The 26,679-nt window shown below is 39.6% G+C and overlaps 1 protein-coding gene across 1 annotated transcript in view; it reads left to right on the top strand.

Annotated features, from left to right (window-relative positions):
• HIBADH (3-hydroxyisobutyrate dehydrogenase) overlaps positions 1-13,795 on the top strand; it is an 87,287-nt gene extending 73,492 nt beyond the window's left edge. Inside the window, exons 7-8 of the mRNA XM_038127074.1 lie at positions 4,856-5,012; positions 12,836-13,795. Of these exons, the coding sequence (XP_037983002.1) occupies positions 4,856-5,012; positions 12,836-12,994 (316 nt within the window). The 3' untranslated portion in view covers positions 12,995-13,795. The remainder of the gene's footprint in view (positions 1-4,855; positions 5,013-12,835) is intronic.
• The last annotated feature ends 12,884 nt before the right edge of the window (positions 13,796-26,679 follow it).

The raw sequence follows: 26,679 nt of genomic DNA, 5'->3' as shown, positions 1-26,679 counted from the left end.
CTGAAAATCTAAAAACTTAGAATAGGAATTGTGGAACTTAGATGTGTTCTTAACTTTCATATAGAATATAAAATGTCTTTATGTCATGCATTGTGTATATCTGCTGCATCATTTAAATTGAGTTCTAGGGACTTTGAATAATTAATTATTGAAAATACTGCTGTCAGAACTAGATGTAGCTACAAGATCATATTAGCACACATTCCATAAACCAATATATATTCTAAACTTAAGTTTTCAAAGCAGTGTGATATTAATTCTATTAATAAGCCACTTCTTCTCTAATGTTTTCATAAACCATACAGTCTAAATTTTCATTTTCTGAAGTAGAGTGACTGTTTTAGTAATTTCATATTTTTAAATTATTGCTTTATTTATGTTATATTTAAAGTTATAGAATTTTCCCAAACTTCGACGTAAGTAGCAAATTGAATATGGTGAAGAAGAAAGAAAACTCACATTAATGAACAAAAATTCCACAATAAACTCCCAGAAAAATACCCCATATTGCTATGTAATTTTGCATTTACATTTCACTTGCTTTATTTGAACATCATCTTTATTTACTAATGAAGATGTCCATTTTTTTCTGGAAGTTATTTGGATTAAATTGCATAAATATTTTTTAAAATATTCCCATCCGTAGTTCTGACCAGTGAAATGCATGTTTTGTTCAGTTTTTCCATTACTTTCCTGATGATTTATGAATGTTACTAGTAGAAGTTAAAAGGTGTGGCAGACGTTGCGGAAATGAATTCACATTGTCATTTATATTTTCTTTCCTTTCCAGCATGTTACTGCAGCTTGTCAGTAGAAAAGTCTTGAGCACATTTTGCTGTACAGTTTTACAAGTAGTGTGCATATTGCAAAATACTGACTTACTGTGTCAAACTGACACACAGAGTACATGTAAACTGCACAAATCAGAAGTACAAACACGAAGTGATACTGTCCACAGTCAGAAAACATTTCTCTTTTTCCTTTTGCTGATCAGTGCCAGTAACTTTGTTCTGCTGAGCCCTGAGCTCCAGTAAAGCAATTTCCAATACTAGCAAAATAAAGCTCAGAAATGAAATATTGCTGATACCTGGTTTGTGTTTAGGTCAGATGGAAGTTGCTGCCTGACAGACAGCTTGTGGTCCCATCAGAAACTGCCTGCAAAGACTCAAGGAAGGGCTTATGTGGTGACACAAGACAGGACAAGGTTGCCTAATGTGGTTGGGATATAAGGGGCCAGGAGAGCAGTAAGGGCTCTATGGCAATAACCTCGCTGCAAAATCAATTTGTACTTCAATAACAGAGAAAATCATCTCTATGAGGAGGGACTGCAGTGCCGCCCAAATTTATACCAAAAGCTGCAAATACAGCTCCTTCCTAAGCAATTTTACTCCATTGATTTGTGCCCACAAGTTTTTTTTAGATAAATAAAGTGAAAAGACAGTAAAAGAATTTTTCTTCTCATGCTAAGTTTAAATGTAGTCTCAGTCTCTAGATCTAGTTTCTGTGAGCACCCGTGGGCTATGGATGTAAGACATGAGCAGAAATGGGAGTTGACAGAGTAGAGAGGAGCATGTCCAGCAGGCTGAGGAATAATTAGCCCTGGACACATTCCCACTGCCAAGGTTAGAAAGAGTATCTTGAAAAAGAACTCCAAGGTGGGGTTCTGCTGTCTTTGGCATGGGACTATAGCTATGTCTCATGAAGGTTAGTAATGATACTGGAGACCACTTACCTTGTTTAAAACACCAATGGCAAAGTAATTTTTAAGTGTGGTAGACATGTTTTAAGGTTCTGTTTGAATATTTGCACCTTTATACAGTGTTTACCCAAAGCACTCATGCAGATGGGAAACTCAAGAGTTCAGCTATTTCAGTTGTTACACCTTAAAATGAGACCAGGATGTATCTTTCCTGTGAGACACTATTTTAATTTCTGTATCTGTTCCAGACTGAGCTTTTGGAGGAATGTATGAAAAATTCAGGCGCAAGCTTTATTAGAGCTCAGCAAAACTTGAGTTTTGAGCTGTGGCATGAAGGGATCCTATTTTTATCTTATTTTTTAGTACATGCATCTATTGCTTAGTTTCTGCTGTTCACTTCATTAGGAATGTTATTGAAGAAGCATTGATTTGAGGGAGAAATTGTTTTTGTTCTATTATAAGTACAGTTAATACATGAGCTTCTTTTCTGCTTATAAGGGAGAAGAACATTTTGGTAATTGTAAATTCACACACACATGCACAAGCTCTTGCCATGTCCAATGGCAAGTTGTTATGGGGACTGGCAGACTGTCATCATTTTGATAGCTTGAGCAGTATATCTCTTGAACAGCAATGGAGCTCTTATGCAGAGAGTATCGTATGTTCCCAGCCAATTTACAGGGAAACAGCAATAACATTTTATCATGGTTGAGAGCCCAGTAGCTGCTTCCTATTAAACTTGCCCTTTCAGATACCTGTCTTGGATTAATTTGTTGATTTCAAATGGAAACTCAGTCTTCTCCACTGAAGCATGACTTTCTAGGATAGACTCTTGCTGAATGACAATTACTGTATATTCTGGCTGGTTTCAGACCATTACAAGCTTTGGGCACAGTGGAAGACAGAGGACTTCTTCAGTAACTGATTTTAATATATGTCTAATTTTAACTGTCAGTTATATATGCACCAGTGGATGAATCTTCAAAAAGATGAAATGCAAAGCACTTCTAACTTGCTCTTATTAATGATACACTTGCTGCAAAGGCGAAAAAAAAATAGGTTCAGGTCTCCTGAAGAGAAGCTGCATGGTGTTTAAGAGCTATGAATTTTGAAGAAGCAGGGATACAAACTGACACTATCTTCCTTTTTCTTTTCCCAGAGCAAAAATATGTCAGATCTAGTGCAAGACAGTACTTTACATATCTGTATAATACATGCATATCTTTTAAAGTATACTTTCACAGAGAGGTAGTTGGAACACTGTAAAAAGAGCATTCTTTGGGAGGGTTATATGTGTTTTGAAATAATAAGCCCTGTGTCTTGCAGTATACTCACAGCTGTAATTACAGGCCTCTAAATGCAGTTGGATATAGCACAAGCAGGCACTGCATTGGTAAAAATACTGATCTGGATGTAACAATGATAAAGGAACAGACAAGTCAAGAGATTTGTTTGAGGGGAAAAAAAGCAACCTCTGTGTATTTGAAAGCTCAGGCTTTGAATGCTCCCAGTGTGGGTTTTTTTGATTATGACAATTAAAGCCGTTATTTGGAGTGGCTCTTGATGAAGACTGTTATGGTGTGGACATTGATGCACTATGCACAATAAAATACTGTGAAAACATACCGGTGCTGGAAAATACAGTTTGTATTTTTAAATAAATTATTATTATAAGCATTCCGTTGAATCAGAGGGTTGGAAAAAAAATGGGGAAGAGTATAAAGCTTGATCCCATTTAGGTCAGTGGAGACTTTCCATTGAAGTCCAGGGGCTGCTGCAGCAAATTGTAAATAAGAGTGCACAGCAGTACTGCCAAAAAGCTATCTGAAATACAGAAAATTATCTTGCTTAGCATTAGGAAGGCAGACTTGCAGGACACAGGGCCACTATAGGAGTAGGAGCCATGCTGTAGGGTTGACTATATTAAACGTAGTTTTTCAAATCCAGAATGCCTACTGGAATAGATAGACATGCATTTTAGCAACTGTTCCACTGGTAATGAGCTTTTCTCATCTACAAATTAGAACTTTGATCTCTACAGTGCCTGGAAGCACTGTTAGGCTATGGGGATCTGCAAAAGTCTGTGATGTGAGAACTAACATAAAAATCCTTGAAATCTATATAAATAAACTTTGTGGAAGGTTGTGATGTATCCCTTTTAAAATGTCCTTTTCTCATCTTTAATTGTTACTGGAGATAGTTCCCTTGCTTTCTCTTTTGTCCTGTGTGTAGCTGAACATTTGCACAGCGCCAGATAAACTGCTGCTGCTTGTCCTCAGTATTATTGCAATTGATGTAAAATTACACTTGCAACTTATTATCAGCATAAATGTGAATTCATAAGAGGGTTAATTTTGTAAAATATTGAAGAATTTTCAGGATCTGCACTGAGCAGCAGTTTATGCCACCATCTCCATGGTAGAACAAATGACGTTTCTACTTGGACAAGCTTTGTTTTATCGGGATCAGTAACCTTATCAGCAGCTGACCCAGAACTATAATATATGTTTGCGAATAGATAACATATGTCACAGTGAAATGCAGACTTGCCTCATAAGCAGGAGCCTATAATGAAGATTTAATAATAGCAAAGACAAGAATGCACAGCTGTATATGACGGTAAAGTTTTTCTGATAAGTGCACCCTTTTTATTCACGTTATTAGAGCAGAATCAATTCTGTTATCTTGTTTACTTCAGAAATGCACTAGTGTCCACATATAAAAGCATCGCACAACCATTTTGATGTTGCCACGCTTGCTTGTGAATTTTTGGCTTCGTTCAGAGAATATTTTTATATGAAGAACAAGTATGTGACGTAGTAGGTAGCAGAACAGAGAATGCCTTTCAGTAATTGAAATACAAGGCAACTGTTGTTCTCAAAGGACCTTTAATTTGCTTGCATTTTCAAAATTGCTAGGTGAAGAGGATTTGCTTAGTACAAAACGAAAAAAGCTTTGAAAACCTACTGCTTAAATGGCGGATTGATGCTCTTTAATTTAAGATACAGCATCCCTGCCCCCAATATCAATACTCTGTCATTTTTCATGACTTATAATAAAGGAAGAGGAATGATGGTAGGGTCCTAAGATATAAAACAAGTCACCCATGTCTTGTGCGTTTTGACATTAACACTTCTCTTCTTTGACCTTTGACAGATTAGGCCTTGACCCAAAGCTGCTGGCCAAAATCCTAAATATGAGCTCAGGTCGCTGTTGGTCAAGCGATACGTACAACCCTGTTCCTGGAGTGATGGAAGGAGTACCCTCAGCTAACAATTATCAAGGTGGCTTTGGATCAACACTCATGGCTAAGGTACGTAACACCTGCATGTCAAGTATGTGCAATTGCTTCTCTCTGGGCTTCTAGCAGACGGTCTTCTCAGTTAAAATTTGTGATTACAGGATAATATATAGGCATGAATAGAGGGGAACTGAGCTCTTCCTGTAGCTCTGAATTAATGATTTGTTTACAAGCCTTTTCCTTAGTCTCCAGCTTTTTTTCTAGCCACTATTACAGCTGAGCCACTCAGTGAGATTATATGCATGATCTTTTTGAGTTCAGCCCTAATAAAGGAGTCCCAATGGACCTGTGGGTATAGTGAGCATTCAGCAAGCCATTTAGGTGCCTCTTGCATGACTGCTCTAGAATTTAGGAGCCTAAGTTCAAGAGAGAATTCAGGGAAATCCAAGTGACTTAATTAGGTGCTGATAGTGGCATAAGCATCTCAAATTTTGGGCCCACTCTATTCCAGATACCTTTAACTGTGGTCCTGAGTATGCTCTTTCCTTGCAGAGCCAATTGCTTGTGTGCATGTCCTTCTGCCTAAGGCCATCTGGAATGCAGAAAGCAACCCACACCACCCCAGGCTGATCTCCTGCAGGTTTCTGCACCATTCTGTGAGCTCTCCTGAATTGTCTTAGCTGGTGACAGAAGAAGGGCTTCTCATGAGTAATTACATAGTAATCTAAATTGCTTGTCCACAAAGTGGGAGATCTGGGGTTTAGGTCCTTCTCAGCAGTAGAAAGTTAAAAACCTACTGTTATCCCATCCCAGGAGGATGCACTTATTGCCATGCTCTTGGCTTTTCCAAGAAAAGCGCTGTCCTGAGTCACTCTGTGGTCAGGAAAGGAAAGCTTTTAGAGGCTAAAGGAAAGTAGGCAAGGAGGTCAGAGCTCTGCATCCCACTGATAGGACACACAGTTGGAGGAAGGAGATAGAGAACTCTGACTCTTGAACTACTTCTGCACTGAGCACAATGATTGCCTAAGGTAAATTGTAAAATCGGCTCTGGAAGAGATGTCTCATCTAAGTGCATGAAATAATTTCGCACTGAATATCCATTTCATGGAGATACTGTCCTGAGGGAGGCATTTGGGTTCATGCAGGACAGGTTTTATGCATACCAGTTTATTGAGTGCTCCCAACTGGTTAGGCATTCTGTCCATTTCCAGCCCTTCCATGTAAGTGGAAGTGTAGCACTTAAAACTAAAACAGTGTTCTCAAAGCTGGTGAACTCAGATATTACCATGCAAATCTCCAAAGTGCTGGAGCTCCTGTATATAATACTTGCTTATTGATACTGTTCATGTCATTTTGCAGTTGATTTAGGACAATTGGTGCATTTGCATGCTCAATTAAATTATCCAACTTCTCCTCAGAGTGAGTCCGGAGTGTTTTGCATGTGATAGCACCAAAAAACTTCGCTAATGCTGCATGGCTCACAACCCCCCAATGACTGCTACATTTTATGTTTATGGACCAATGACCAGGAGCTTTCATTTCTTTGAAGAATGTGTTAAAATATTGAAAAGTAGCCGTTTTTACATTGTGTTCATGTCATTGAACATTGGGGACAATAAAGTGTTGTTTAAATTACAGACTTATAAAAAGCATTAGGTTATTGCTTGGAGTTTGCCAGGCAATTAGAGATAAGCGACCTGATCTTGGCCCTGCCTCAAAGCTTGTTGCCATGTTGTGTGTTGTTTTCAGAATCTGTTCTGCCTCTTGTTCCTTGTTTCACACTGCAATCTCTATTCTCATGATTGATAGATCTCAATCTTGTCCAGAATAGCCTCATTGTATAAATGCGATAGGGGCGCACATTTTCTTCCCTCCCTTTTAAGCTTCTTTCTAAAGGGTTGGTTTTTATTCCTTTGGTCTTCATCTCCTGAGAAGAATGCCCTGAAAGATCTTTCTTTAATTGAAGGGATAGCAGCTGGTTTGTGCCTGTTGAAACTGTCAGCTTTTGGTTATAATGCATCTATGATAACCAAGAGAGAGCTCCTCACAGAGATTTGTAATTGCTGTTCACCTCTTCTGACTTGCCTCTCCTGACAGTCCTGAAGCTTTCTTTAGACTAGAATCCTCAGTAAGAAGGAAAGGCATTAAATTCTTCTCATGCCTCTTGAACTACGCTCTGTTTTTCTATATAGATGGAAGATTTCTTTAATAAGTAGCCAAGACAGCTGATCATGTTCAGGCTATTCTTTGTTGCAGTGGTGACCCCTTCTAAGACACTGCCTTTTAGTTTGTGGAAAGACTTTTGCTACTATCCATTTCATCCTGATGTGTGACACACTATGCAGTTTGTGAATTGTTTGAGGTGGGGACTTTTTTAAGGGGAAATGCAGAGCACGATTTTGACACTTAAGAAATAAAAAGAAGGTATTTAAAGGAGAAAGAGGTAGGTAAAACCCTGAGTCTGAAGAGAAAATATTCCACAGTAAAAATATCTAGAAGTGCCTCAGTAACAGTCACTAAACACAGTTACTAAACTTCAAGCTCCTGCTCACATATCAGAGATGGTAGAAGTCAAAGGCTTTCTTAAAAATATTTTGTCAGCAAAATCTCTCAAACAAAGCCAGAGGATCTTTGTTTAAAGTGTTTGGGTCAGAAAAGTTTGCCAGACACTTCTGAGCTCTTTGGTCTTGAAATTTGATACTGAAACATACAATTTAGTCAACTTACTGTGAAACCTGCTCTGAAGATTTTGCATTTTTTAAAAAAATCTAGTTTAGTTTACCATGCCATGTTTGTGTCCAAGACATTGGCAGGCCAGAAGTTCCATCTTTCATTGACAGCACAGTTGCTAATTAAATGTCAACTTTGGATTCTGAGAAGGGCTAGATTTATATCATACTCCTCTTGAGTCATGTCAAGACAGCCTTTGAGCTTTATTCCAAATGGCAGTTTCATTTACATCAACTGCAAAATAAATGTAAGGAACCAGGTAAGTCTAAAGTGAAAGCAAATTGTGAAAGAGAATCTGTTTCCCTATTCTAAGCTGAGGGTAAGTGTTAGAATATTCAGTGCACTGAGACATCTGGAAGATGTTGTCGGTTCCAAAGAGTATGAGAGAAGCCATAAACTATGCTCTCATTTTTACTTTTCCAAATAAGTCAGCAAAGGGCAATTTCTTTCCAAGCTGTTTTGTACTATTTCACTTGAGGAATCTCCAACCTCAAGTGAAAAGGTGCAAAATGCTTCACAATCTGAAGCTAAAGATAAGCATTACTTATGTTTTCTTGGGTTTTTTCCTTCAAAGCTCTAATTAATAGAATGGAGTTTTAAAAAAGCAAAACAACCTTCCTGCATTTCAGTCAGGAGTCCTTGTCCATTTGACTGTTGAAATGTTATTGAACATTTCAACCATCTTGGAGTCACACTTTCTGTACTGAAGTGAACAGAGCTACTTTATTGCCTTGGTTTAGGAATGCTATCCCCCAATTTTGTACTCCCACAAAAAAACCCCTGTGAGCTGCTCCCCTCCCCTCCAGTCAGAGACACTAGAGGCAGAGATCATGGGTTGAGATAAGAACAATTTATGGGAAGCAGCTGTGATATAAGAATACAAACAGTAACAGCAACATAATAATAATAACAAAAGAGAGGATTATTTAAATACAAAATGCTCACCAAGCCCGTTGGTGAAAACCAATGGTGGACAGATCCACGCACCCCACTTTTCCTCAACCAGAAAGGAGCATCCTTTTTTCCGTGAAGCCAGAGAGAGGTCCTTTCCCCACCCCAGCAATGACATAGGATGGTACCAAATAACATTGAGGTCTTGGCCATGCCCACATGGTGCAAGGCTCCCCCCCTCACTGCTTCTGCAAAAAATTAACCTTGTCCCTTGCCAAAACCAGGACATTTATAAAATTGTATTTGTGCTAACAGTGCATTCAAAATTTTCAGGAATTGTTTCTATGAATGTCTCTTCAGAGAGAAATAGATTACAGTCACCACTACCCATACCAAGTACTTTCACTAGTTTAGAATAAGATGACTTTGCCATTCTAATATTCCATTACATGAGTTAAGCTTTCTTGAATAAAATTAATAAAATGGGTACAGATTTCTCTAAGAAATCTTATATATGTCATGAAATATCTTACTGTATGCAGGTGAAAGTAAGTGTTCCTAGATTTGTCAGCTCATCTGTCTTTCAACAGAGAAGAAATGGTCTGCCCTGATGTAGATGAAAACTATTTTGGATTCTGTGACATCTGATATATATGTTTTTCCCATTTTCCTAGAGCTTGAAGTCATTCGAGGGTAATAGGAAAAGTAACTATAATTCTGATTTGTATCAGAATGACCTTTATAGAGCCGATTTACAGATCGAAGTGACATTTAGAGAGTAGAGTAAGATCTTGAATTTCCTTGTGCTAATTCAAATCCAGACACACAGAAAGTAAAGACCTGTCTTGTAAGTCATCCTTGAGAAGTCAAAGGTGCTCTCAGCAGTACTACAGTCTTTCAGTTCTTCTGTATCAAGGATGGGAACCATCTGTCAGAGTAGGGGAAGAGCATCTTTGCTTACAGGCTTGCAGAGCTGTGGTGAAGAAGGCTTAAAGCTAAAGTTATCTGGGGAGGGGTAACCTGCATTCATCCCACTCCTACCAGTTTGATGCCAGTGACAGCAATAGCTGTCCAGAGCCTGGAGGTGGATTGCAGGTCCAGCAGGAGAGCACATGAAGAGCAGCACAAAAGAATTACAGCCATTCCAACCAGTAAGCTGGCTTCATCAGGGCCCAGTTTAAATGACCCTGTGCAAATGCTGTGTGTGCATGCCTGCAGAGCTGTGATCTTACTGGCATCACAGAGACATGGTGGGATGACTCCTCTGACTGGGGTGTTGGAGTGGAAGGATTCAGGCTCTGTGTCAGTGACCAGCTGGAGTTCATGGAGCTTTGCCTGGGGGTGGAGGAGGAGCTGAGAGTTTATGGGTCAGGATTAACAGGAGAGTAGGGACAGGTGACATTTATAGTGGGGACCTTCTACAGCCTATCTGACCTGAAGACTGAGCAGATGAGACAAATATAGGCAAATAGTATCTATCTCATGTCCACAAGCTTTGGTCCTCGTGAGGGACTTCAACCACACTGATATCTGCTGGAGGGGCAGCACAGCAAAGCATAAGCAATCCAGGAAGTTCTTGGAATGTGTTGGTAAGAACCTCCTTCTCCAAAGTTAGAGAAACCAACTAGGAGAGGTTGTTATGTTGGACCTTGTTCACATCAGCAAGGAAGGTCTTGTGGGGAATGCAAATCTCAAGAGCAGCCTTGGCTGCAGTGATCATGAAGCAGTGTAGTTTGAGGTCCTTAGTGCAGCAAGGAGGGTGCACAACTAGCTCACTATCCTGGACCTCAGGAGAGCCAGCTTTGGTCTCTGCAAGAATCTGCTTGGTACAGTACCATGATAAGGCCCTGGAGGGAAGAGGGGCACAAGAGAGCTGGTTACTATTCAAGGATCACCTCCTCCAGGCTCAGGAATGATGCATCCCAACAAGGAGGAAATCAGGCAAAACCAGCAGGAGGCCTGTGCCTATGAACAAGGAGTTCCTGGACAAATTCAGTCACAAAAAGGAAGTTTACAGAGGTTGGAAGCAAGGACAAATAGGGAGGTTGGGAGGAATACAGACAAATTTTCCGAGCAGCCAGGAATCAGGTTAGGAAAGCTGAAGCCCTGATAAAATTAAACCTGGCCAGATACTTCAAGGGCAGCAAGAAAAGCTTCTATAGATACGAGACCCTATATAGGGTTAGGACTTGGTTACCCAGGATTTGGAGAAGGCTGAGATACTCAAAGACTTCTACAGGTGTGAGAGGTGGGCCCTTGCAAATCTCTTTAATTTCAACAAGGCCAAGTGGAAGGTGCTGCACTTGGATTGAAGCAATCCGAAGCGCAAATACAGGCTAGGCAAAGAATGGATTTAGAGTAGCCCTGGGGAGAAAGACGTGGGGGATATGGGTGGACCAGAAGCTCAGTGTGACCTGGCAATGTGTGCTTGTAGCCCAGAAATCCAGTCACATCCTGGGATGCATCAGAAGCAGTATGACCATTGGTCGAGGAAGATGATTCTCCCCCTCTGCTCTGCTCTAGTGAGACCCCATGTGAAGTGCTGTGTCATGCTCTGGGGCCCCCAACATAAGAAGGCCATGTACCTGCGGAGTGAGTGTAGAGAAGAGTGTTGAAGATTGTCAGAGGGCTGGGTCATCTCTCCTATGAAGAAAGGCTGAGAGAGTTGAGGTTGTTCATCCTGGAGAAGAGAAGGCTCTGGAAAGACCTTATAGCACCTTCCAAGACTTATAGGAAGCCTACAAGAGATGTGGAGTGTGACTTTTGAAAATGTAGCAACAGGATAAGGGCTAATAGCTTCAAACTGAAAAAGAGTAGATTTAGATTAGATATTAGGAAGAAATTCTTTACTGTGAGGGTGGTGAGCCACTGGCACAGGTTGCCCAGAGGACTTGTGGATGCCGCATCCCTGGAAGCGTTCAAGGCCAGGGTTGATGGAGCTTGGAGAAGCTTAGTCAAGTGGAAGATGACCTTCAACCTCCCCAAGGTTGGGGGCTTGGAATTAGATGATCTTTAAGGTCCCTTCCAACACAAACCACTGAAAAACAGGAACAAAACCAACCACACAGCAGATTCTATAAACCACCATAGTTCTGAGTGGATAGGAAATCTAGGCATTTACTAGTAGTACTTGAGAAATTCTTATGCAACTTTCTTGAAATGCAGACCTCAAACATTGATTTCATTAACAAGACCTTAAAGGCAACCTTCAGTGCAGGCATTACTTTCTAACTTAGTCAAGAGATCTTTTTATGTATATCCAGGCCCTTGTTAGTGCTTCCTTCTTTGGGTTGTTTCATGTCTGATTCAGCTTAGAGTTCAAGACATCCTACAGCCTAGCTGGCAGCTGACTATTTCTGGCTAACTATGGTTAGTCAGAGTACCTGGTACTCAACTTTGGGTTCTGCCGTATTGATTTCAGATTATAACTGTAGTTGACCAAAGAGGACACATTTCAAATTCATCCTCTTTGAACCTTCCCTCCTTTTTGTTGACCCAAGTACAGTATTTAAAAACACAGTGGAACTATTCTCTATGTGCCTCCATTAAAGAAACTCATTAAAGAAAAAGTCATTCAAGAAGAATTTTGAGTTGTAGTAGACCCAGAACTGCCCCAGAACTGCCTAAGCAATTCTATAATAAGTCCTTCCAATTAGGCAGCAAACCAGTTATATTCACTAAGTAACCTATGAGTCTCATTTTGCTATTAACTGTTTAAATTATAGTAAATGTATGTTTGCTAAGTGGCTTCCATTTTCTTGTTCTTGAAATTTCTTCTACCTGATTCTTAACCTGTTTATAGTAATAAAAAATTCCTCTTGCCAAAACAACTAAATTATACTTTAGAATCTATGTGAAATGCTTCACTGAATAGCCAGGGAGATTTTTTTTTAGTAGAGGTGACATACTCAATGGGGAAAAAAGAGTCTTGAGTCTTGCTACCAGGTTATATAGTGATCTAGAATCTTAAAATTCCTCCTGTTCTTAAGGGGGTGCCTGCCTGGTAAAGTTTGAGGTTTTTATGTTGAATAACATTGAATTACTGTTTTAAAAAATAAAAACTACAAAAGACCTGCTTCTTCCAGGTCTGAAATTTTAAGGCTGGAGTATTGTATTTTTTGGCAGTAGAGTTCTTGTTACAGTGGAAACCAAATAACCTGTGATATGTACATGGCTGTTTATGTCCTAGTTGTTTCTTCCCTGACTTTTTCACTTTTTCTTTCCTTCCATTCTTCCTCTCTGCTCTCTTCCTCCCTCTTCTTCCCCCCCCACAGGATCTTGGCTTGGCCCAGATTTCTGCCACCAACACGAAGACACCAGTTCCTTTGGGCTCCCAGGCACATCAGATCTACAGGATGATGTGTGCCAAAGGCTATGCCATGAAAGACTTCTCATCTGTGTTCCAGTTTTTACGTGAGGAGGAAAGCTTGTGAGCTGTCCTTTGGAAATGGACACGATAACAAACCACATTTTTTTATCCTTATAGTTCATTTGGAAGTTCGTGGATTTAATCAAGCATCCTGCTTCCATACAGATTAATCATCTTTGGCTGTCCAGACCACAACGAACTCCAGAGTTTCTTTATAATTCTTGAAAAGGCAAGCCACAGGGAAGGGATTGGTTTGTTTTTTTTAAGAACCATCAAAGTTTTTTTCACTAGATGCAATAAATAAATATTTTTTTTATGAAAAACTTAACTGTTCACATATAAAATGACTTACTTTATGGCTACAGACTTAGTTGAATCATGAATAATAAGAGAAAGTTTTATTGCAATTTTATCATATATAGTGATCTATTAAAATTTAAAATTAATACCTTATAGAAAAAGGGAATATATGTTAAATGGGGAAACACATCTTGAGATGGATTTTTTTTTTGGTTTTGGACCTAGTAGCCTTGAGTTGATCAGAAGTTAATTTTTCCTGGGATTCAGGTTGCAGATTAAGTTTATAGGCACATGTTCTAAGTGGAAAGCTGTTACACCATGTTTACCTGATAGACTTAGGTCTAATAATATAGAATGTGTGTCTTTCTTGTAAAGCTCCGTTATTGTATTTTGCTAACCCAATTTTATATTTTCTTGTATTCTGTCACACATTTTCAGAACTCAAGATCAGCACTTACCAGAAGTTCTAACAAAGTGTACATTTGTTTTAGGTAATTACTAAAGTATTTTAAATCTTAAAAAACTCCATTATTTTGAAAATAAATAAAATCTATGCTGGTAAATACTTGCTGCACGATTATTTGCTTTTTTTTGTTTAGGTTGAGTCTTGTACACACAGTATTAACCAAAACTCACGCTTAGTGGTCTTATTTTCTAATTTGCTGGGTTTTCTACAGATTATCAGATCATCTTGCAAACCCAAGCCTTTCAAAAGTTCTTGTTGTGAAATGCAGACAAATATATAATATATGCAAATATATTTGCATAGATATTACCCTAACCATTCATATCCCATTGGTCTTGACAAAGTACAGGTACATATTTGGCTTTATAAATACTCATGCTGATTGTACTAGAACTACTCTCATTCAAACTCTATGCTTAATGATCAGTTATGCATCTACATTCCCGTTTTGGTTGTGTGATGGATCCTTTTACAGATGCACATTAGGTTATCAAAATTTTGTGCTTGAATTAGCTCAATTCTGTCAATAATCAGACAACTTGGACACTCTCTTCCAACAAATTAGTAACATGCAAAAATTATTAAACAGTAGTAGTTGATCTCTTCTCATTTCGGCTTTCTTTGAAAACTGTTTGACATTCCAGGTGATTCAGGGATTTGGGATTCATTGTTGTTATATATGAGTATAAGACTACTGAGAGCAATTGTATTTTTAAAAAATGGTTTATCTCTCTTTTGTTAACAGTCTCGTTTCTACAGGATTGCCTTCATTCAGAAATTAGACACAAAACTACCTGTGGCACAAACAGCCACTCAGGTGCAGCATGGCACCATAGCTGCAGATGTGTGGTCTGACCTTTGCTAACAAGATCCCATTCTACATTTATTTCCTATGGGACTCCTGCCCCACATAATGCAAAGGGTAGATCTAGTCTTGTTATGACTTTGGGCTCAAGTAGTGAAGGCTGGTTTTGACCGTGGGATCCTTTTTCATTTGGACATTTTGTAGTGGATGAGGTAAGGAATTGTAGGAGTGTTCAGTTTTTATCCTTTGTATTTGGCTTGGAGATCTGTCTGGCATCACAGCACATATGGGAGACTTCCTTCTGCTGTCCACCCCAGCCTGTGGCAGCATTTGCTAGGAAGGTGTTTGCTGGTAACCGTGAGTTTACCTGTAGGCCTGGGCTTGCAGGAAGCATGATCGTTTGTTTTCTGAAGACATTACATGCACATATAATTGTTGGGAGTCATGAGGGAAGAGAATATGCTCAGTGAGAGAGTTTTTGAAGTTTTTAGCCTCTGAAATCATAAAGCTTCTGTTAAATATGTGGAACCCTCATTGTTATTTTTATGTTCCTCTCTAAGGGTTGTAGCTTAAGCTTGCTGGTGTTCTTTTCTCCTCCCTCATAATCTCTCATCAAATTTTTAATTCTCACTCCAAAGCACAGGGTGCTCAAGTTGAAGGAAAGGCTGCCAGAATGCCATTTTGGCAAACCAAGAAAGTGTTCCCTGGTCTCCTTCTTGGAGGAGGATTGTGGCTGAAATTGAAAACAAACAAACAAAAGAAAAAAAAAAGGCAAAACCCCAGCTTCAGGGCAGACAGCCAGCATGTAAAGTTTTAGAACAAGCAGTTAGTTTGGCAAAGTCAGAAACAACTTCTTAAATAAATGCTGTTACAGAAAGTGCCTTGAAAGCATCAATGATGTCCAATACCTGAAGCCAGTAACATGATTTATATTAGAACACTTTTTTTTTTTTATTAATTCTGGAGGAGAATATTTTATGACTTTATATGTATAGTGATGATAGAAACTGCTACCTATGGCTACTCTGCCTGTGTATATGTTTGTAATGTATCTTTTGCTTGAGGTATGCTTCTGCTCTGTGGAAATTAGGCAAATACTGAAGTGATTTCTGTCACTGTCAGAGACAGGTTTTGAAAACTAATTTGTTGAGTTGAACAGAAAGATGGTAAAACTGGTTGAATTTCTACACTAATTGCCGTCCAGTACATACACACAAATTGGGTACTACAAATTAATGGCATATTTTGTAGATGTCTCAAAGAGAAACTTGAGGTGACTTCTTTTTGGTCTGAATCTCAAACTAGCCCTCCCATCATGCTTACTTTGGAAACTCACCTATATCAAATGCATTTACTGACTATTAAGAAAACACTGACAACCAATAAAAGTAGTGATGTTTTTTTTTGAAAAGTCCTCTGCAGCCTTCTCTCATTTATGATTCAGTATAACCCATCTTAAGCAACTCTTTTTGGTGATTGTTAAACAGAGGAGGCCTTTTATTAAAACCTCAGAGTACTATATTGCTTTAACCTTATTTATGGTCTTACAAGCCTCAGGAGCAGGAGGACGTGTTCTGACCAAAAAAAGTAAAAGTATTATATGTGATAGTCTGGCTCTGCTTTAATCAGTGGGAATTTGGCCATTAAGTTCAATACTGCCAGAATTTCACAGTGTGTGTTGAATGCCCACGTGATTACACTGCAAATGTGTCCAAGATGCATCTATGGAGCAGCTCAAGCACATCTCTCTGGCTGGGGTTGTTCCACATTACTGGCATTATGATTATGAGAAGATGGGGTGATGGCTGTGAGAGGAAGGATCCAGCACAAGCCACTGAATTTGTACTGCCAGCCTCCATCTGAGCCTTGTCCCACACTGGATGAGAGAGAGAGATACTGAGGAGCACAAAATAGCTGCTGTTCCTGCCTGCATGAGCACAGAGCTACCTGTCTTTTCAGCTGTTTACATCTTAGAGCTCTGCCACAAGGAGTTTTTATCAAATGGCTTACAGAACTGAAAGACTGGGGCCACCCCTTAAGCAGGCAGAGAAAGGCTGCCATCATACAAGGTTTACTGTGTTTATGCAGTAGATGTCTTTATTTTAGTCTGCCAGCTTGACTTGTAAGATCAAATCTATCCAGGCATAAGTCTGAGGGTACTAAGTTAATCAGCAGTGATACCTGTTGCTTTTCATTTGTTTTTACATCATCATGATCTTTGCCTTCATATAATGAGTGATGAAACTCAGCTTTCCTCAAGACAAGTTGAGAATATTTTCTGCCTTCATAAGACTGGCTAGTAAGTTTTAGAAGCTTTGAAGCAGTTTGGAAACTTCTATTGTGTTTCCTTGGTTCAGTGATGTAATGTGGAGTTAGAGTACTCCGCACTATTTTAGTTTTTTGTTGAACTTTAGTTCAGCATTTACAAGTTGGAATAAATGGTGCTTATGAAAAGTTTTCAGTAGCAAGAATATCTTCATTCTGTGGAACACCATAATGGAGGTGTGGTCTTTAAAGGCTGCTGGTATTTTTAAGATCTGTTGCTTTCTATGTATGCTTTGTCACAACCTGTCCAGCCTATTGGCACAGTTACACATTAAATTTTTTCCAATAAGAATAATGGCAATGGTTACAAAGTTTTCTTGGGTGGACAGAAAATTAATATTTTTATGGCTGGTATGTTCAATAGATGTGTGACATGGAGCTAGGCATCCATATGGCAGTGATTTTTTTTTTTTTTTTTTGGCTTTGGCATTCATCATGGATTGTGAGCACTTGGGGTAAATTGGAACAGGTGGATAAACCTTCCTAAAGTACTAAGTGTCTCATAACAACTACTGTATAATTAAAAGCCGTCTGGCTCTTTCTGCATTTTCACCTAGCTCTTCCTTTTGACCTTGACCCTAAGATGAGGTCTGGATTTTCATTTGAAGTAAGAAATAACTCAGTCTGTTTCTTCATCTAGTTTTACTGAGCCTCCATTAGTGATGACAGAGTTTGGTTTGTTAGAGTAAATGCTGTATATGGAGATAATAAATGTGCTAACATATGTTTTATGAAGTTCATTGATTTCAAAAAGACTTGGAACACTGGCCAAAACCCAATGAAATCTAACTAATAAAAATATGTTTGCCTGTACCTAAAATGCAGCTACTCTGGAAAGAAATGCAAAAGTTGTTAGAATACATTTCAGTCTTTACAGCATTTTTAGAAAATAAATTAGTTGTATTTTTGTCTTGTTGAAATTCAAAGGAGAAACCAGACAAGTAAAACAAAATTTGTAGCCTTTAAAAGTGGCCAGGTGTAAGTTTTATTTGGCCAAAAGCAAGTATTGCTGCTGTCCATCTCCAGTTTGAGAGCATGATGAGAAAATATGCAGGCAACTTACGTCACCAACAGTGGTAGGGAAGTAACTTAAAGAATACTTCTTAAATTCTCTGAGCTGCTTGTTTTGCTCTGAGTCTCCTTCCAGCTGATTTAACAGCATTAACTGGGCTGTAATCACTGGATGCAGGCATACCTGAGCCAGCTGTAAGGTGGCTGGTTTGTATATCTGCATCTCCCTAATCCCAGAGGCTTCCTGGGTAAATACTGGGCTGGCAGTGCTGTTTCCCGTACCTGAACTGTCTAGTTTGTGGCTAGCAACAATGGGCCATTTTTGCTTTTCAGTCATGTTATTTTCCTGAAACCCTGGAAGCTTTCAATGACCAATATTTAGTAGGTTAATGCATTGGGTGTTGTAGCTGTTGCCTGTTTTACAGCATCCTTCTGGCAGTCTGTGCCCTGTTACTCCTTCCTCTGCTTGTACAATGCCTAGAGGTCCCCTTGGTGTTGTGTAGTTGTGTCAGGCAGCAGTCATACTGCAGTCCACAAAAAAGACTGACATCAGTCACACTCTACTGACTGAAGCTGAAGCTTCAGCACTGGGATTTAAGATGTGCTTGGGTTCCTCTCCATTTCTACTTTCTAGGTTTCATACAGGCTCTATTTTATTTGAACCTGTACATTGCAAGGCACTAAGTGCCCACAGTATGTCACTTGGTTGGAGCTTTTTGCTGTATTTGACTGTGTTAAAGCTACACTTGCTATTCATACTCAAGAAAAACCAGTTTCTGGTCCTTGTCAGGAGACAGGGAGAAAAACACCACTAAGCAAATGGAGATTGGTAGGTTACAGGGTCTGATGCCAACATGTTACTCTCACTGGAAAGCCATTGGATCCTGTCTACACCTCCTGTTGCTTTGACTTTTTTCCTCTGCTTGTCCCTGGATAGATAAACATTGTTTGTTTATGTGGATGCAAGCAGAGTCTGTGGTTTATAAAAGAGGAGAAATAAGCATCATCTTGTGCTGTGTGACCCACTGGGTCTGTCAGGGGAAGGTGGTTCCTTGTAAAAGAGATAAGGGGACCGCCATCTGCTCCCTCCAGTACCATGATAAAGATGGAGACAGCGAGTCTGCAGACATCTGTAGATACTGCCACTAAAGTCATAGCCTGTAGAATGCAGTTCCTGTCCCTCATCACACCACCCAGCTCTGCTCTCTGAGCAATAAACATCACACCAGCCTCTCCAAACTCTCCCTGGGGCCATTTGTGGCTCTAGTTTTGGCAGCTTTGTCTGCCTTGGCCCTGACTGCCTGGAATCTACTTCTGCACTTCTTCCCAAAAATTCCTGGTCCAGTTCTGTGCCCAATCTGACTGTAGGCCTTCAGCATGCCTACAAATAAGATGCTAGGTCTTAACTTGCACTCCATGTGCTCCCAATAGTGCCAGAAAGGACATAATGAATGTGTCTCCCTTGTTTCTTCCAGGCTTAATAAGTAAATGAAGCCATAAACAGTAAGCCAAAAGGATGGTGGTGGCAGGCATTTATGGGGCAGTAGGAATTTGTTCATTGAACTGATCATTGTTCTGCTTTGTGACTGTGGTATCTCAGCTTTTTTTCTGAGAGCAGGAGTGATGTGGGTTTCTTTTCAGATGAAAAAGAGCCAAAACTGGCTCTGTCCACTGACCAGTGGCTGTCACTTTGAAACAGATTCATTGTTTAAATTTACAGTAAAAACAAAAAAAAAAGCCTCCTTTTTTATTAAAATATAGCTAGTTTGCTTTGTAGGATCTTTTTTAAAATTAGTTTCCTGCACATGGATGCGCTAATCTGTTTGCTAGTATTGTACTTCCTTCTCCATCTGTGTAACAGCCTGTGTATTACAGGCTACATATAACATCTAAAATCACATTCAGAGATCTGTGAGAAACTCAAGTCTTAAGGTAACCCTGCCATGGTGCTGTTAATAACACATTGCAAACAAGAAGGTAGTAAGTGGAAATAATGCACTCATTTAGAAGTAATAAATCCTTTGATCTTTCTTTGAAGCAAGGGTATATGCTTAAACTACCAATTCAGGGACAACCAGATGCCCATAAAGAATGGTTCTTTGCTTTGATAGAAAATCGCTGAGGCCTGCCCAGCAGCTCTGGTCTGTAAACAGATTAGTTAAGTGCTCATCAGCTCTGATTTGCATAGGACAGTCTTTGCACACAAACCCTACTTCCAGCCTTAATAAGCTATTTACTTGCAGGAAGGCTACTGGTTTCCTTTTAGTTACAAATCTCAGTAGAAAATTGCTTTGTGAGAAGGAGCAGGATCCTGATTTGGAAATAACAGTGTTCCTCTGCCTGGATGTTAATAGGCAAGTGGTGACTGGCAGTTCAGTGTGCTTGCTGAGCCTCTCTAGTGAACAGCTGTGGGAATTAAAAAAATAGCTGGTAGTTGAAAATTTGGAGAACAGTTACTTCTCTCTCCCATTGGTGGCTGGATAAAGAGCATACATGGGAGAGGATTGGGAAGATCTCTGCAGAGAAGGATCCCAGAGCTGAAGTGTTCACTCCAGAGGATTTTGCTAGGCTGTAAAATTCTCATCACCTTTGAATAAAAATAAATGCCTTGTGGATGCTTGTTGGTCTGTGTGCAGAGATTGTGTGCAGCCTGCAGATTTGTCACTCAATTTTTCCCTGTTTAAAGTTCATTTGATCCCCACAATTACTTTTGTCTGATACAAAGGGAGGTCAGTCTCAGCCACAAATGCAGCAGATGGTGAGATTCACCCTAGAGTATAGAAAAGCTACAAGTAACTTCAGAGCCTTTTGCATTTTAAAATGTGTTACCTCTCAATTGATTTCAGCCTGACCAGCAGTTTGCTTTTCTTTGAATCAAGAAAGTGTGAGACTGCAACTTTTTTCTAATGGGGAGACAAACATGTCAGAAGTGGGAAGAAAAATGCACAGTATTACTGAAACCAACTGTAAGCAGTTTCAGTGCAAACCTGCTGCAGCTGGAAAGGTCTTAAAAATTATAGACTAGATTCTTTATTAATATCTCATGAACTTTGGGGTGACAGGTCTACAAATAAGGACATCATGTAGGTGTGTGTGTTTTAAAACAGAATACTGGCAGTAGACAAAGGAAAGTAAATTGTGTAGGTCTGCCTTGCCCTAGTAACAATGAAAAATGTTATGGATCTGTTTTTTCACTGATTACATTATTTCCGTTTTGTGTCCCTTTTTCCTTGGAAAGTAAACTTAGGTTACTGCCTTTGTGCCTGAAAACACAGGGTGAAGGGCTGGACTGAAGAAACTACTTTCACAAGCTGAACTGTTTTCACAAGCTAAATATAGTTACAAATTCTTCCCTGTAGTTTGGTTTTCATCATTTATTTCATCAGCCAGATGCTAGTTTTTCATGTAGAATATGATAAGAACATTACCCAATGACTTCCTCAAAAAATAAAATCCGAATTATTGCAGGGCACTCTGTGCTAGCCCATCAACCGTCTGCCTTTGAAGGCTTGTGTTCAGCCCCTCCGTTTTATAGTGCCAAGATTCAAATATGGGATTGCTAGAGGAAATTAATTACTAGTAAATTTAGAACAAAGGAAAGAACCTGCAACTTCACAGCATGTAAAACACCTTTTGGAATTCTTTGCTCTCTTCTAGGAAACCAGTGTGCCAAATTCTTGGAATTATTTTAAAGGTAAAATAGTTAGCTATCCAAAAGGCATAGTAAAACCTTATGCTTATGGATAAAAATAGCTGGCAGAAAATTATTTTTTCTCTAGCCACTTTAGACCATATCTATTCAATATTCATTGCAAATCACTGTGGACCTTGCTTTTCTGATGTCCTGTGTGCTGAGTATGGCTAAGGGCAAAGAGTGGAATCTGAAGGGACAAAGTTGTGAGACATCCTCACCCCAGAAATCTACAGCTACTGTCGCCATCCCTTCACCCCCTGTCAGCCACCTGTGTCCAAGCAGGGGCAGCAATGGGCACAGGGACCCACATGGCTTCATGCATCAGGTGACCCACAAATCCAACAGTACTTGTGTTTTTCTGAACTTTCAGAAACTGTCACCTCTTTTCAGCCACTTCCTAGATGCCTCAATCTGCTCATACTGCTTCATGTCTTCTCTAAGGCAGACAAAGAAACACCTGCAGTTTTAGTGGGTATAAACCCAACCTTTCTGTTGATGCTCTTGCTGCTGGTTCTTCATTCTCCCTCTCTGACAATTCTCTTTGTTGCCTCCAGATCACAGTCTGTAAAACGTCTCTCACCTGCCTCATCCCGTATCCACTCTGTCATGTGGTCTTCTCATTTATTCCATCACATCTGAACGTACATTTCTTTGTCCCAAAACACTGTCCACACATCCCTAAAGGCAGCATATGAATCCACCCTAGCTAGTTTTCCTTTCTTATTCCTTGTTAAGTAATGTGGGTTGTCTCCCATGGCTCTCGTGCTCCATTTGAACTGCACCTTATTTCTCTTGTAGCTTTACAACCTTTAATGCTCACAGAGGTGTTATGCAGGCTGTACAGTCAGTCTGAAGAGTGATTCCCAAATCACTCTTCAAGTCATTAAGGAGGTTGGATTTTATGTCACCACATTCACTCTTGTTTTCACATCTTGTATCTTACTCCTGCTCCCTCAATTGGCTTTTCGACTAAATTAGCATCAAGTGTCCTCTCACCTCTCCTTCAAAAGCAGCCATCAATACCAGTCTCTAAGGCTGTCTAAAGCAGTGGTGTAGTCCAGAGCAGGAACCTGCTTTACAGCATATTTTCTGCCCATACCCATTTCCCATCCTTGCATGCGCATCACAGAGGGATCCCAGAGTATGAGTGGGTTTTCTTTCAAATGAAGCAAAAGAGCAGGATGGTGCTCCAGGTCTGTCTCAGGCACTTTGACTGCTCATGAGCCTTCTGAGTACCAGACCGGACTGCAGCTGGTCTGGGGAAAAGCTCCAGATGTAGAACACTTACAGTATTAGCATTGGCTCCTCAAAAACAACTGTGTAGTTTTCCAGATTTTCTCCTACTGTGCTGCTGGGATAGGCAGATCCTGTACATCCTTTCAGCAGATGTGATTTTTCACTGGTGCAGTAAACCTCAGTTTATTATTTTAACATTTGAGGAGTATCTGTGCTTCACCAGATCAATGTAAGATTGCAAGCCTGAGTCTCTTAGCAGTGTGCAGCCGATCCTTTTTTACTGACATTGATTTTATACCCAAGCACATTTATGGGCTTCTGCAGGGATTCCCTTTATGTCATCTAAAGTGAGATCCACATGGATATGTGTCTCCTGTTGGGTGAAATGTCATGTCTGTGACTATATTCTGCGTTTTTTAAATGCTCAGTCTGGGAAGCATTCTGATACTGGCCTCAACAATTGGGGTTTTTTTTTTGAGTGGCAACACTCAGCTTTGTATGGAGCTAGCCAGGTTATTATTGTGGAAACAAGATATAGCAACTTGATTTTAAAACTGTTCTCTGTGGGGGATTGTTTTTATGATCCTAGATTTTAGAAGTTTTCAAAATACATTTGCATTCATGCAAAATGTATTTTAACAACATAAAGGTTGACAGTCCTGCTAGTTGTAAGGAATTCCTTTGATCATGAGCTACAAAGTCCTTGGTAGCCCTGGTAGTAACACAGGGTTTCCAACGCATTATTCTCCACCTTATTTCATTTATTTATTTTATTTGAAAGCTTTTCTTTCCAGAAGCCACAAAGGAAGAATAGGAAACAGTCATCAATGTGGAGGTGACTTTTCCACTTCCTTCTCTTTCATGAAGTTGTTAACAGTAATTTGCAGTTGCTCAATGACATTAAGATGGCTGGGATATTTCTACATAAAGTAGTAAAAATCAGTATGTAGGCCTTATTAATTTACTGCATATCATAAAGCCTAACAAATTGTACTAAAAGACTATTACAAAAGTATTTACTAAAAAAGATATGATACTGAAAGTAATTCTGCTTCTTTTGGACTTCCTCACCTCTGTGGGAAAACTTACGAAAGCATTAGGCATGCTCATGCACAGTAGCAGATATTTTTGATGCATGCACACATTTTTATTTCCTTCTTGAGTTGTGCCACATGGATGTGAGTCTACCTTAAGCAAGTAAAAAACTCTGAGTGCTTCTGAAGTCAATGGAAATTTTACCATATATTTCAGTGACTTTTTCTCCCATATTAATTGGGGGGGGCACAATTTGAATTTAAGTGTGGCTCTTGAAGTCTAAAAAAGTGTCAGGTGTTTCATAAAGATCAAATTGTATAATTTAATCAAATCATTTTGCAGGAAATGGTGTATATGAAGAGTGAAGCTGACTCCTTATTTATATTAGTGTATGACAGGTTCTCTCAAAATGGGAAAAATTGTCGGGACTTGAAACTTAGTATCAACAAATTTGTTGATGAAAGGTAGCCAAATATTAGATATCTGGGAATGGGGGGATCAGAATTAGGAACATGAGCTATTTAACATTTTCATAGGTCAAGTGGTAAACAAAGTCTACCCAGGTTGAAAGTTGCAGCCACTGCTATGCTCAGTAAGTGTCTGTCGTCTCTGTGGTTTCAGGCATATGAAGAAGCACAGAATCTCAGGATGGCTGAGGTTGAAAGGGACCTCTATAGGTTATCTGGTCCAACCCCCCTTCTCAGCTACAGCCATCTACAGCAGGTTGCCCAGGACCATGTCAGATGGCTTTTGAATATCTGCATGGATAGAGACTCTACCTCCTGGGAAACCTGTGCCAGTTATCAGTAAAAATGTTTCCTGATTTCAAACAGAGCCTCCTGTATTTCAGTTTGTGCCCTTGCCTCTGGTCCTGTCACTGGGCACCACTAAAAAAAGCCAAGAAGCTCCATCCTCTTTGCACCCTCGCTGCAGGTACATGTATACATTTATAAGATCCTCACGTAGCCCCACTCCAGGCTGAACCAGCTTGCTCAGCCTTTCCTCACTGACGTGATGCTCCAGTCTCTTCATCATCTTCCTGGCTCTTTGTTGGATCATTTTCAGAATGTTTTTTTCATGTACAAAACTACACAGTATCAGAATTCCCAAGGGTAGGGCTTCTCTTGGGAGGAAGAGGGACCAAGCTCTGGTTCTCTGCACATCCTCTACCGAGGTGTTTCCTGCAGGCATCTGAGCATGCTGGTCTGCAGTGAGGTGGCTTGGTGCTCCTCTTGGCCACGGTGAGGTTGGAAACCTATGGCTTCACTGTAGCATTCTGCCCACAAAGGGACCACTTCACAGCTGTACAGATCTCCAGGGCCTCAAGAAAGAGTAAACTATCCTTTCTAAAATAAAACTAACTTGTTCTATTAGTGCTATAATAACCAAAACCAGGAAAAAACAGGGTCTCTGTGAAAGAACTTCACTGGTTCCCAGCCCAACTGTGTAAAAGGAGACAGAGGTCTAAGACAGAATTTTTTCCTACTGTGCAGTGGCTTTAACTGTGAAGTAAATGCTTATTACTGAGGGAGTCTTTTGCCTGATACTCTACTGGGTGCTGAAATTTCATCTTTTTCTTTTGTTGGCTCTATGACTTGTGAAAGTCTTAATCAGGGTGAAAGGCAAACTTTGCCAGGCCACCCTGAATGTAGTAGTGATATGTTATCTGAAAATGTTCTGCTAATGGCAGAAGAATGTACTTAGAATTTAACTGTCAATAATTTCATTTTCTGTAATTTGATGAAGTAAGATGATTTTGCATGTGACAGCCTAAATCTTCCACTGGTCTAGGCTGAAATACTATCCCTAAATTGAGATAACAAATAGCAAACTGATCATAAACAAATAACAAACAGAAGGAAAATTTGAATTGACTGGATAGCTATTTGCTGTGAAAGATTCACTCTGCTCTATAAATAACGTTTTGTTTCTCTCCAGAGGAAGAATGACTTACTTCACCAAACAGGTAAAATAGAAAAAATAACAAGACCCTAATACACTGAATCAAATGAGAAAATAAAAGCTGTGATAGATGCGACCTTTGGAGAAGTGTTCAATTTTGTTTGTCATTGCTTGGAAATAATGCTATGTACCTTACAGGAGGTAAGAGCCAAGCAGCAGAAATGTCACTGTTTTCTTTTATTATCTTAATGTGGCGTGCAAGTTTTTGGATAGATCCAATATATTTTAATAGATTGCTTGTTTTCTTTCATTCATAGGAGGGTTTTATGTGGGATCACAAATGGGTGTATTCCTCCACCCCCAGCTTTATAGCTCATCACTGTCACACATGACATCAGAATTGCTGTAATGTGTGAATGTATCTACAGTTTTTTCCACAGGATTCCTGGGCCTTTAGTGTGCTGATGAGCTGCTTTTATACTTTGTTTCTTCTGATTTAGATCAAAAGAACTTGCACATGGCCAAGCCCCTTACAGTAGACTTGATCCACTTCCAAAACTGTGCCAGGTGAAAAATCTCATTTTTATTCCACAGTTAGTTTGCATGTTCAATATGTAGGCATTTTCCACACACTATTCCCCCCAAAAATAAGTCTCTATTCTCATAAAGACTCTCCTCAAAAAACCCCTGGCTACCTTATGTTCCCTCTTCAGTTACTATCTACGTTTAAGGAGGGAGCATGCTGTGTATTGACATGCAAAAGCAAGCCACAAAGAAGTGACCTGCTGTGTTTGATAATTTTTCTACCAAGTAGCTTTTAAATTAGAGTTAACCTGAGAGTCTGCTCATTTGCACATCAATATCCCAGTGCTCCTCCTTAGCACTTGTCGTGTCCCAGTGTTACTTTTAGGGTAAGGTGGCTAGCTTTGATATTTAGAGATATGCGCACATGAGAAAGTTGGATGTGATCCTGGA

This window comes from Motacilla alba, chromosome 2 (assembly GCF_015832195.1).
Source record: "Motacilla alba alba isolate MOTALB_02 chromosome 2, Motacilla_alba_V1.0_pri, whole genome shotgun sequence".
Taxonomy (NCBI): domain Eukaryota; kingdom Metazoa; phylum Chordata; class Aves; order Passeriformes; family Motacillidae; genus Motacilla; species Motacilla alba.
This window is presented reverse-complemented; position numbering and strand designations above follow the sequence as displayed.